Below are 11,722 nucleotides of genomic sequence, written 5' to 3'. Positions count from 1 at the left end.
CAACATGCCATTTGCTTTCTGTTCTGATGTTTTATACCAAATAGTTACTGCTCTAAGCATGGTTTCTCTGGGATTTCGGTAGAGAAGGGAGGACCTTGCAAACCACAGCTTCTGGCTTTGTGTGTGAATGGAAATTGTAAGTTTGCCTGTTGAGATCTGCTGTTTTATTGAGTCTCTTCAGTTGACAGTGTGATATAAAATTACACATTTCATGCTTGGAAGTGCCGTAACCTGCAAGGGTACAGACTGTTTAACCAAAATGGCCTCCTTCTGTGCTGTAAATGTCTAGGATTCTATAATATACTAGGGTCTGGGAAGCACAGACCTCAAAAGGAAAGCATTTCTTCAACAAAAATGTTACTTTTTCGGTAAGTATGATGCTGTTCTACTGCCCTCTGTAATCCTCTATCTATGGTCCCTTGTAAACCTGTAAACAAAAAGTCTATTCTATTGACACTGTCGCATCGTTTCATCATTTTAAATACCTGTATTGTATCGCCCCATAATCTGCATTATTCTAACGAAAAAAGGACCTTATTTTTGGTCTTCCTTTGTATTTGTATTTTCTCAAACCAAACAGCATTCCAGTGTGTTGTACCATCTCCAAAACCTCATTACCCTCCCTGTAGTGTGGGGCCCAATACTACACAGTGCTCGAACCACTCTTCTCGTGCTGTTAGCTGAAACTTTAGTGTGTTTGGATGTATGGCTGTGAAACCATGGGGAATATACAGTGGCTCTTCCTTTCTCTCGTTGTGCCAGGTGATGCCCGATATCTTCATGCACCCACATTTGCAAGTGTTTCCCCATCATGGACTGCGAGGGATGCAAGGCCATGTCACTATGCACAGGGGTTACCAGGTAAAGATCTTGTGTTGGAGATGCATTTAATAGAAATAGTTTCTCATTACAGAGAGCACGTGCGCCACAATATACAGGCCAAACGGGTGGAGACTTTGGGCTAGATATCTAACTCGCCACCTGAGCGTAAAATTGGTGATGCTGATTGTCTGCCAGGTCTATACCCCGCCCCCCCGGATATAGGGCCCCCATCCCGCCCCTGGATATAGAGCCCCCGCCCCTGAATATCGGGCCCCCGCCCCGGATATAGAGCCCACGCCCCCTGGATATAGGGCCCACGCCCCCGGATATAGAGCCCCGCCCCCGGATATAGGGCCCCCCCCACCCCGGATATAGAGTTTCCCCCCCCCCCCCGGATATAGAGCCCCGCCCCCCCACCCCGGATATAGAGCCCCCCCCCCAGATATAGAGCCCCCCCCCCCCGGATATAGAGCCCCCCCCTCCCGGATATAGGGCCCGAGCCCCCCCCTCCCGGATATAGAGCCCCCCCCCCCCCTTGGATATAGGGCCCCCCCCCCCCCCGGATATAGGACCGGCCCCACCCCGGATATAGGACCATCCTTCCGGTCAGTATTTTTAAGTAGGCCCCCCCGATACGGAGCCCACCTGATATTGACCCCCGCATACCAGCCGTGGCTCAGTGGGCAGCACCCTGGCCTTGGGTCGTGGGTTCAAGTCCACTCAAGAGACTTGAGCACAAAAATCTCTGCTCCCAATACACTGCTGAGGGAGTGCTGCACTGTCGGAGGTGCCGTCTTTCGGATGAGACGTTAAACCGAGGCCCTGTCTGCTCTCTTAGGTGGATGTAAAAGATCCCACGGCACTATTCCAAAGAAGAGTAGGGGAGTTAGCCCCGGTGTTCTGGGGCCAATATTTATCCCTCAATCAAAATAACAAAAACAGATTATCTGGTCATTATCACATTGCTGTTTGTGGGAGCTTGCTGTGTGTGAATTGGCTGCCACGTTTCCCACATTACAACAGTGCCTACACTCCAAAAGCATTTAATTGGCTGTAAAGTGATTTGGGACGTCCCGATGTAGGCCCCGCCCGGGTTTTCAATGTAACAGGTGGCCAATCAGCATCTCCTGATTAATGTTCTGTTGGAGAGTATTCAGTATAATGCTTACATGGAATCGAGTGTTCAGTTACACCGAGTGTTAGAATGGCTCCAAGAGGACATCACATGGATGGTTTTGGATGTGTGTTGCCAAGTTCGAAGAGGGGCTTGGAGTCCCCTTTCTAAAACCAGATGAACTGGAATGGTTTATAACTGAAAGTGTTTCAAATAGGGCCATTGAGTGCAGCTGTATTGAACACATTGTCCAACCACTTCAGGGACCTGGGTTTGTATCGCGGCCGTGCTGATGGTGTGAGAATGAAAGCCAGCGGGTGATGGGAATAGCAATTGCTGCACTGCTGGATAAGGCCTCTGATCTTGGGGCAGAATAAAGGAAAGTGCTGGCTGTGCTGTACTGAGCCTCAAGGTGTTTGTCAACACTGAGAGAAGCTTGTGTTCCATATCCCAGCACGAACATCCCTACCCGAGGGAACACACTTCAACCAAAACCAGAAACCGGACGCAGTGAATTGTTGCATGCAGCTTAGGTACAACTCCATCCTGAACAATGTCCCTGCTGAACAGGCCTTGTTCTGTTTCATCCTTCATCCGTTGCAATGGAACCTTATTGCTGCTCCCACAGGGGCAGCCTGCCCAGCTGAGCAGGACAGGGCCAGAGGAAAGGCAGAATTTCCATTTATATAGCACCTTTTATATAAGGTGGGTCAACCGTGGCTATCAAGGGAAATCAGGGATAATATTAAAGCCAAGGAAGTGGCATACAAATTGGCTAGAAATAGCAGCGAACCCAGAGACTGGGAGAAATTTAGAACTCAGCAGAGGAGGACAAAGGGTTTGATTAGGGCAGGGAAAATGGAGTACGAGAAGAAGCTTGCAGGGAACATTAAGACGGATTACAAAAGTTTCTATAGATATGTAAAGAGAAAAAGGTTAGTAAAGACAAATGTAGGTCCCCCCTGCAGTCAGAATCAGGGGAAGTCATAACGGGGAACAAAGAAATGGCGGACCAATTGAACACGTACTTTGGTTCGGTATTTACTAAGGAGGACACTAACAACATTCCGGATATAAGAGGGGTCAGAAGGTCTAGTAAGGAAGAGGAACTGAGAGAAATCCTTATTAGTCGGGAAATTGTGTTGGGGAAATTGATGGGATTGAAGGCCGATAAATCTCCAGGGCCTGATGGACTGCATCCCAGAGTACTTAAGGAGGTGGCCTTGGAAATAGCGGATGCATTGACAGTCATTTTCCAACATTCCATTGACTCTGGATCAGTTCCTATCGAGTGGAGGGTAGCCAATGTAACCCCACTTTTTAAAAAAAAGGAGGGAGAGAGAAAACAGGCAGACCGGCAGTGGGTAAGATGATGGAATCAATTATTAAGGATGTCATAGCAGCGCATTTGGAAAGAGGTGACATGATAGGTCCAAGTCAGCATGGATTTGTGAAAGGGAAATCATGCTTGACAAATCTTCTGGAATTTTTTGAGGATGTTTCCAGTAGAGTGGACAAGGGAGAACCATTTGATGTGGTATATTTGGACTTTCAGAAGGCTTTCGACAAGATTCCACACAAGAGATTAATTTGCAAAGTTAAAGCACATGGGATTGGGGGTAGTGTGCTGACATGGATTGAGAAATGGTTGTCAGACAGGAAGCAAAGAGTAGGAGTAAATGGATATTTTTCAGAATGGCAGGCGGTGACTAGTGGGGTACCGCAAGGTTCTGTGCTGGGGCCCCAGCTGTTTACACTGTATATTAATGATTTAGACGAGGGGATTAAATGTAGTATCTCCAAATTTGCGGATGACACTAAGTTGGGTGGCAGTGTGAGCTGCGAGGAGGATGCTATGAGGCTGCAGAGCGACTTGGATAGGTTAGGTGAGTGGGCAAATGCATGGCAGATGAAGTATAATGTGGATAAATGTGAGGTTGTCCACTTTGGTGGTAAAAACAGAGAGACAGACTATTATCTGAATGGTGACAGATTAGGAAAAGGGGAGGTGCAACGAGACCTGGGTGTCATGGTAAATCAGTCATTGAAGGTTGGCATGCAGGTACAGCAGGCGGTTAAGAAAGCAAATTGCATGTTGGCCTTCATTGCGAGGGGATTTGAGTACAGGGGCAGGGAGGTGTTGCTACAGTTGTACAGGGCCTTGGTGAGGCCACACCTGGAGTATTGTGTACAGTTTTGGTCTCCTAACCTGAGTAAGGACATTCTTATTATTGAGCGAGTGCAGCGAAGGTTCACCAGACTGATTCCCGGGATGGCGGGACTGACCTATCAAGAAAGACTGGATCAACTGGGCCTGTATTCACTGGAGTTCAGAAGAATGAGAGGGGACCTTATAGAAACGTTTAAAATTCTGATGGGTTTAGACAGGTTAGATGCAGGAAGAATGTTCCCAATGTTGGGGAAGTCCAGAACCAGGGGTCACAGGCTAAGGATAAGGGGGAAGCCATTTAGGACCGAGATGAGGAGAAACTTCTTCACCCAGAGAGTGGTGAACCTGTGGAATTCTCTACCACAGAAAGTTGTTGAGGCCAATTCACTAAATATATTCAAAAAGGAGTTAGATGAAGTCCTTACTACTAGGGGAATCAAGGGGTATGGTGAGAAAGCAGGAATGGGGTACTGAAGTTGCATGTTCAGCCATGAACTCATTGAATGGCGGTGCAGGCTAGAAGGGCCGAACGGCCTACTCCTGCACCTATTTTCTATGTTTCTATGTTTATCTCCGCATGTCCCAAATGAAGTACTTTTGAAGTGTAGTCACCGTTGTAATTTAGGAAACACTGCAGCCAAAAGTAAACTCAACAAGCTCCTACAAACAGCAACATGATAAATGAGCAGATCGTCTGTTTGTGATGTTGGCTGAGGGATAAATATTGGAGTGGGCAACAGGAGAACTCGCCCCGCTCTTAGAATAATGCAGTGCGACCATTCGTATTCACCTCAGATCATTTTGGTGTCATGTCTCATCTCAACCCTCCGACAGTGCGGTGCTCCCTCAGTACTGCCCCTCCGACAGTGCAGTGCTCCCTCAGTACTGCTCCTCCGACAGTGCGGCACTCCCTCAGTACTGCCCCTCCGACAGTGCGGCACTCCCTCAGTACTGCCCCTCCGACAGTGCGGCGCTCCCTCAGTACTGCCCCTCCGACAGTGCGGTGCTCCCTCAGTACTGCTCCTCCGACAGTGTGGCACTCCCTCAGTACTGCCCCTCCGACAGTGCGGTGCTCCCTCAGTACTGCCCCTCCGACAGTGCGGCACTCCCTCAGTACTGCCCCTCCGACAGTGCGGCGCTCCCTCAGTACTGCCCCTCCGACAGTGCGGCGCTCCCTCAGTACTGCTCCTCCGACAGTGCGGCACTCCCTCAGTACTGCCCCTCCGACAGTGCGGCGCTCCCTCAGTACTGCCCCTCCGACAGTGCGGCGCTCCCTCAGTACTGTCCCTCCGACAGTGCGGCACTCCCTCAGTACTGCCCCTCCGACAGTGCGGCGCTCCCTCAGTACTGCCCCTCCGACAGTGCGGCGCTCCCTCAGTACTGCCCCTCCGACAGTGCGGGGCTCCCTCAGTACTGCTCCTCCGACAGTGCGGGGCTCCCTCAGTACTGCCCCTCCGACAGTGCGGCGCTCCCTCAGTACTGCCCCTCCGACAGTGCGGCGCTCCCTCATTACTGCTCCTCCGACAGTGCGGCGCTCCCTCAGTACTGCTCCTCCGACAGTGCGGCGCTCCCTCAGTACCGCTCCTCCGACAGTGCGGCACTCCCTCAGTACCGCCCCTCCGACAGTGAGGCCCTCCCTCAGTACCGCCCCTCCGACAGTGCGGCCCTCCCTCAGTACCGCCCCTCCGACAGTGCGGCCCTCCCTCAGTACTGCCCCTCCGACAGTGCGGCCCTCCCTCAGTACCGCCCCTCCGACAGTGCGGCCCTCCCTCAGTACTGCCCCTCCGACAGTGCGGCGCTCCCTCAGTACTGCCCCTCCGACAGTGCGGCGCTCCCTCAGTACTGCCCCTCCGACAGTGCGGCGCTCCCTCAGTACTGCCCCTCCGACAGTGCGGCGCTCCCTCAGTACTGCCCCTCCGACAGTGCGGCGCTCCCTCAGTACTGCCCCTCCGACAGTGCGGCGCTCCCTCAGTACTGCCCCTCCGACAGTGCGGCACTCCCTCAGTACTGCCCCTCTGACAGTGCGGCGCTCCCTCAGTACTGCCCCTCCGACAGTGTGGCCCTCCCTCAGTACCGCCCCTCCCTCAGTACTGCCCCTCCGACAGTGCGGCCCTCCCTCAGTACTGCCCCTCCGACAGTGCGGCCCTCCCTCAGTACTGCCCCTCCGACAGTGCGGCCCTCCCTCAGTACTGCCCCTCCAACAGTGCGGCACTCCCTCCGACAGTGCGGCGCTCCCTCAGTACCGCCCCTCTGAAAGTGTGGCACTCCTTCAGTACTGCTCCTCCGACAGTGCGGTACTCCCTCCCACAATGCGGTGCTCCCTCAGTACCGCCCTTCCTAGAATGCGGCACTCCGTCAGTACCGCCCCTCTGACAGTGCGGCACTCCCTCAGTACCGCCCCTCTGACAGTGTGGCACTCCTTCAGTACTGCCCCTCCAACAGTGTGGCACTCCCTCCGACAGTGCAGCACTCCCTCAGTACCGCCCCTCTGACAGTGCGGCACTCCCTCAGTACTGCCCCTCCGACAGTGCGGCGCTCTCTCAGCACTGCACATGGAGTGTCAGCCTGGATAGTGTACTTGAACCCATGACCTTGTGACTCGGGTGAAAGTGCTGCCCACTGAGCCACGGCTGATGCATTAAAGTGGAGAGGTTAGTGACTGCACCAATAGGAAGGGATAAAGGACAAATCCATCGTTTCTGTGCCTCTGTCCTGCCTCATTCCATTGCAGCAATACCTGGAACAATGCAGCTTGAGTAAATGTGCAAGTGGTGACATGCCGTGTACACAAGACTTGCCGAGCTGCTGGGATTATCCTGACTGCACACTGCAGCTCCGACCTTCTTTGTGACCTCTTCTCTTCTTTCACTTTTGAGGACCTGCTGCACTTGGAGGATCAGTTTAGTGATTTAAACCATGGGGCGTCGCAAAGCACCATCGAGAGGTATACCTTCCTGCACAAGTATGAAAAGGTGAGTGCTGTTTGCAGCTTACGTGTCCATGGCAATCTGCTCACTGCATGTCTTCAGGGCTTTGCGAACTATTGATTGGAAGCTGGTTTCTGTGCATGTTGGTGAGTTGGGAGGGTGAGGGGGGCTGTGTGTGTGTTGGTGAGGGGGCAGAAGGGGGCTGTGTATTGGTGAGGGGGGCAGAGGGGGGCTATGTGTTGGGAGGGGGCAGAGGGTGTGTGTGGAGGGGGAGGGGGCAGAGGGTGTGTGTGTTGGTGAGAGGGAGGGGAAGGGGGCAGTGGGTGTGTGTGGTGGGGAGGGGGCAGAGGGTTTGTGTGGTGGGGAGGGGGAGGGGGGCTGTGTGTAGAGGGGAGGGGGAGGGGGGCTGTGTTGGGAGGGGGCAGAGGGTGTGTGTGGTGGGGAGGGGGAGGGGGCAAAGGGTGTGTGTAGTGGGGAGGGGCAGAGTGTGTGTGTAGTGGGGAGGGGGAGGGGGCAGAGGGTGTGTGTGGTGGGGAGGGGGAGGGGGGGCTGTCTGTTGGGAGGGGGCAGAGGGTGTGTGTGGTGGGGAGGGGGAGGGGGCAAAGGGTGTGTGTCGTGGGGAGGGGCAGAGTGTGTGTGTAGTGAGGAGGAGGAGGGTGCAGAGGGTGTGTGTGGTGGGGAGGGGGAGGGGGCTGTCTGTTGGGAGGGGGCAGAGGGTGTGTGTGGTGGGGAGGGGGAGGGGGCAAAGGGTGTGTAGTGGGGAGGGGCAGAGTGTGTGTGTAGTGGGGAGGAGGAGGGTGCAGAGGGTGTGTGTGGTGGGGAGGGGGAGGGGGGCTATCTGTTGGGAGGGGGCAGAGGGTGTGTGTGGTGGGGAGGGGGGAATGCGATGGTGCAGCTGTGTGTTCCCTTGTGACCTCCGCCCCTTGCCTGATCGCCTAGCCCAAGCCATGATCTTTAATCTCTCCTGTATGTGCCAGTGTTGGGATTAAGACTTGTTAGTCTGTATATTTCATGCCACCTGATTTGAAACCTATTTCAGAGGACGCTGGAGACGTGTGAGGAGGGGAAGGAGGCGTCTGAAGTGGAGGAGAAATGCACAATCTGTCTGTCACCGTTGGAGGAAGGAGAGGATGTTCGGTAAGGAATCCCTGCAGACTCCAGTTATCACTGCATGATTTCTAGATTTTCTTTCTCTCATTCCTTCTAAAATGTGATAGCCTTGATCCCATGGACTGCTCCCAGGCATGGCGTATTCCCGTCCCGCGGGACTCCTGGGGGCAGCTGTGACACCCAGGAGCTTGGAGTGCCTGATCCGAGTTAACAAGCAATTGGGCTAACCTCCATACTACAAATCCTGTCACTGGCTGCTAATCATTTGACTCCTCGAATTCACAAGCAGAGGTTAAACTATGGTGTAAAACTTGCTTTTGGAGATGTAGAACCTGTAGCCAGGATTGGATCTGTATGGTTGGGTGATCTTTGCCAATATTTACCATCGGAATCTGTTTGTGTGTGGGTGTGAAGACATTGTGAATGGTGTCGGCATCACTTGGAGAATGAATGCTAAGGCACCCGGCCAGCAGTAACACTGTTTATTCTTCATTGCAGGCGTCTCCCCTGTATGCACCTCTTCCACCAGATCTGTGTGGACCAGTGGTTAGCCACCAGTAAGAAATGTCCGATTTGTCGAGTGGACATTGAAGCCCAGCTTCCTGTTGACACCTAACTAACCATAAGGTACGAACAGTCACATGGTGCAGTTGCTCACTGTGACATTCTCTGTTGACAGAAGCAGAAACACGAGGGAGGGGGGAGGGGAGAGGCGGAGGAGAGAGCGAAGGATTGGGGGTGGAGGGGAGTGGGGGGGGTGAGAGCGAGTGAGTGGGAGGGGAGAGGGGGAGAGGGAGAGGGAGTGGGGGGGGGAGAGTGAAGGGGTGGGGGGGGAGGAGGGGCGAGGGGGGGTGAGAGCAAGGGGGTGGGGGGGAGAGGGAAGGGGTGGAAGGGCGAGGGGGTGAGAGCGAGGGGGTGGGGGATGAGAGCGAGGGGGTTGGGGGGTGGAGAGGGTGGGGGAGGGGGTAGAGAGAGCTGGGGAGTGGGGTGGTGGAGAGAGAAAGGAAGAGGGGGTGGAGAGGAGAGAGCGAGCGAGGGCTGGAGAGAGAGAGAGCGAGCGAGCGAGGGCTGGAGAGAGAGAGAGCGAGCGAGGGCTGGAAAGGAGAGAGAGAGCGAGCGAGGGCTGGAGAGAGAGAGAGCGAGCGAGCGAGGGCTGGAGAGAGAGAGAGAGAGCGAGGGCTGGAGAGAGAGAGAGCGAGCGAGCGAGGGCTGGAGAGAGAGAGAGCGAGCGAGGGCTGGAAAGGAGAGAGAGAGCGAGCGAGGGCTGGAGAGGAGAGCGAGCGAGGGCTGGAGAGAGAGAGAGTGAGCGAGGACTGGAGAAAGAGAGAGAGAGAGAGAGAGCGAGCGAGGGCTGGAGAGGAGAGAGAGAGAGAGCGAGTGAGGGCTGGAAGGGAGAGAGAGAGAGAGAGAGAGAGCGGGCTGGAGAGAGAGAGAGAGAGAGAGAGCGAGCGAGGGCTGGAGAGGAGAGAGAGAGAGATTAAGTGAGCGGTGGCTGGAGAGGAGAGAGAGCGAGGGTTGGAGATGCGCGAGAGAGAGAGAGAGAGAGAGAGAGAGAGAGAGATCGAGCGAGGGCTGGAGAGGAGAGAGAGAGAGAGCGAGCGAGGGCTGGAGAGAGAGAGAGAGAGAGCGAGCGAGGGCTGTAGAGGAGAGAGAGAGAGTAAGTGAGCGAGGGCTGGAGAGAGAGAGAGAGAGAGAGCGAGGGCTGGAGAGAGAGAGAGAGAGAGCGAGGGCTGGAGAGAGAGAGCGAGCGAGGGCTGGAGAGAGAGAGCGAGGGCTGGAGAGAGAGAGAGAGAGCGAGGGCTGGAGAGGGAGAGAGAGAGTGAGGGCTGGAGAGAGAGAGAGAGCGAGGGCTGGAGAGAGAGAGAGAGAGAGAGTGAGGGCTGGAGAGAGAGAGAGATAGCGAGGGCTGGAGAGAGAGAGAGAGATAGAGAGTGCTAGAGGGGAGAGAGAGAGCGAGCGAGGGCTGGAAAGGAGAGAGAGCGAGCGAGGGCTGGAGAGGAGAGAGAGAGAGCGAGGGCTGGAGAGGAGAGAGAGAGAGAGAGCGAGGGCTGGAGAGGAGAGAGAGAGCGAGGGCTGGAGAGGAGAGAGAGAGAGAGAGCGAGGGCTGGAGAGGAGAGAGAGAGAGCGAGGGCTGGAGAGGAGAGGAGAGAGAGAGAGCGAGGGCTGGAGAGGAGAGGAGAGAGAGAGAGCGAGGGCTGGAGAGGAGAGAGAGAGAGCGAGGGCTGGAGAGGAGAGAGAGAGAGAGCGAGGGCTGGAGAGGAGAGAGAGAGAGCGAGGGCTGGAGAGGAGAGAGAGAGAGCGAGCGAATGCTGGAGAGAGAGAGAGAGAGAGAGAGCGAGCGAGGGCTGGATAGAGAGAGAGAGCGAGCGAGGGCTGGAGAGGAGAGAGAGAGAGGGCGAGCGAAGGCTGCAGAGGAGAGAGAGAGAGAGCGAATGAGGGCTGGAGAGGAGAGAGAGAGATCGAGCGAGGGCTGGAGAGGGGAGAGAGCGAGCGAGGGCTCGAGAGGAGAGAGAGAGAGCGAGGGCTGGAGTGGGGAGAGAGAGAGCGAGCGAGGGCTGGAGAGGAGAGAGAGAGAGGGCGAGCGAAGGCTGCAGAGGAGCGAGAGAGAGAGAGAGCGAGGGCTAGAGAGGAGTGAGAGAGCGAGGGCTGGAGAGGAGAGAGAGAGTGAGGGCTGGAGAGGAGAGAGCGAGAGAGAGAGAGCGAGGGCTGGAAAGGAGAGAGAGAGCGAGGGCTTGAGAGGAGAGAGGGAGCGAGGGCTGGAGAGGAGAGAGAGAGAGAGCGAGGGCCGGAGAGGAGAGCGAGAGGGAGCGAGGGCTGGAGAGGAAAGAGGGAGCGAGGGCTGGAGAGGAGAGAGGGAGCAAGGGCTGGAGAGGAGAGAGAGAGAGAGAGTAAGTGAGCGATGGCTACAGAGGAGAGAGAGAGAGCGAGGGCTGGAGATGCGAGAGAGAGAGAGAGAGCGAGCGAGGGCTGGAGAGGAGAGGAGAGAGAGAGAGCGAGCGAGGGCTGGAGAGGAGAGAGAGAGAAAGCGAGGGCTGGAGAGGAGAGAGAGTAAGTGAGCGATGGCTGGAGGGGAGAGAGAGACAGCGAGCGCTAGAGAGAGAGAGAGCGAGCGAGGGCTGGAGAGGAGAGAGAGAGAGCGAGCGCTGGAGAGGAGAGAGAGCGAGGGCTGGAGAGGAGAGAGAGAGCGAGGGCTGGAGAGGAGAGAGAGAGCGAGGGCTGGAGAGGAGAGAGAGAGAGAGAGAGAGAGCGAGGGCTGGATAGGAGAGAGAGAGCGAGGGCTGGAGAGGAGAGAGAGTAAGTGAGCGATGGCTGGAGGGGAGAGAGAGACAGCGAGCGCTAGAGAGAGAGAGAGCGAGCGAGGGCTGGAGAGGAGAGAGAGAGAGCGAGCGCTGGAGAGGAGAGAGAGCGAGGGCTTGAGAGGAGAGAGGGAGCGAGTGCTGGAGAGAGAGAGCGAGAGAGCGAGGGCTGGAGAGGAGAGAAGAGAGAGAGCGAGGGCTGGAGAGGAGAGAGAGAGAGCGAGGGCTGGAAAGGAGAGGAGAGAGGGAGCGAGGGCTGGAGAGGAGAGAGGGAGCGAGGGCT

The 11,722-nt window shown here is 55.6% G+C and overlaps 1 protein-coding gene across 1 annotated transcript; it reads left to right on the top strand.

Annotated features, from left to right (window-relative positions):
- Window positions 1-767: 767 nt before the first annotated feature.
- LOC139247081 (E3 ubiquitin-protein ligase ARK2C-like) lies at window positions 768-8,765 on the top strand. The gene is made up of 4 exons (XM_070871494.1): window positions 768-861; window positions 6,983-7,078; window positions 8,073-8,170; window positions 8,642-8,765. The coding sequence occupies exons 1-4, from the start codon at window positions 781-783 to the stop codon at window positions 8,757-8,759; spliced, it is 393 nt and encodes a 130-aa protein (XP_070727595.1). The 5' UTR covers window positions 768-780; the 3' UTR covers window positions 8,760-8,765.
- Window positions 8,766-11,722: the final 2,957 nt, after the last annotated feature.

Source organism: Pristiophorus japonicus, unplaced genomic scaffold, assembly GCF_044704955.1.
Source record: "Pristiophorus japonicus isolate sPriJap1 unplaced genomic scaffold, sPriJap1.hap1 HAP1_SCAFFOLD_2552, whole genome shotgun sequence".
NCBI classification, from domain to species: domain Eukaryota; kingdom Metazoa; phylum Chordata; class Chondrichthyes; family Pristiophoridae; genus Pristiophorus; species Pristiophorus japonicus.
Note: the sequence above shows the minus strand (reverse complement) of the source record. Positions and strands in the feature narration are given on the sequence as shown.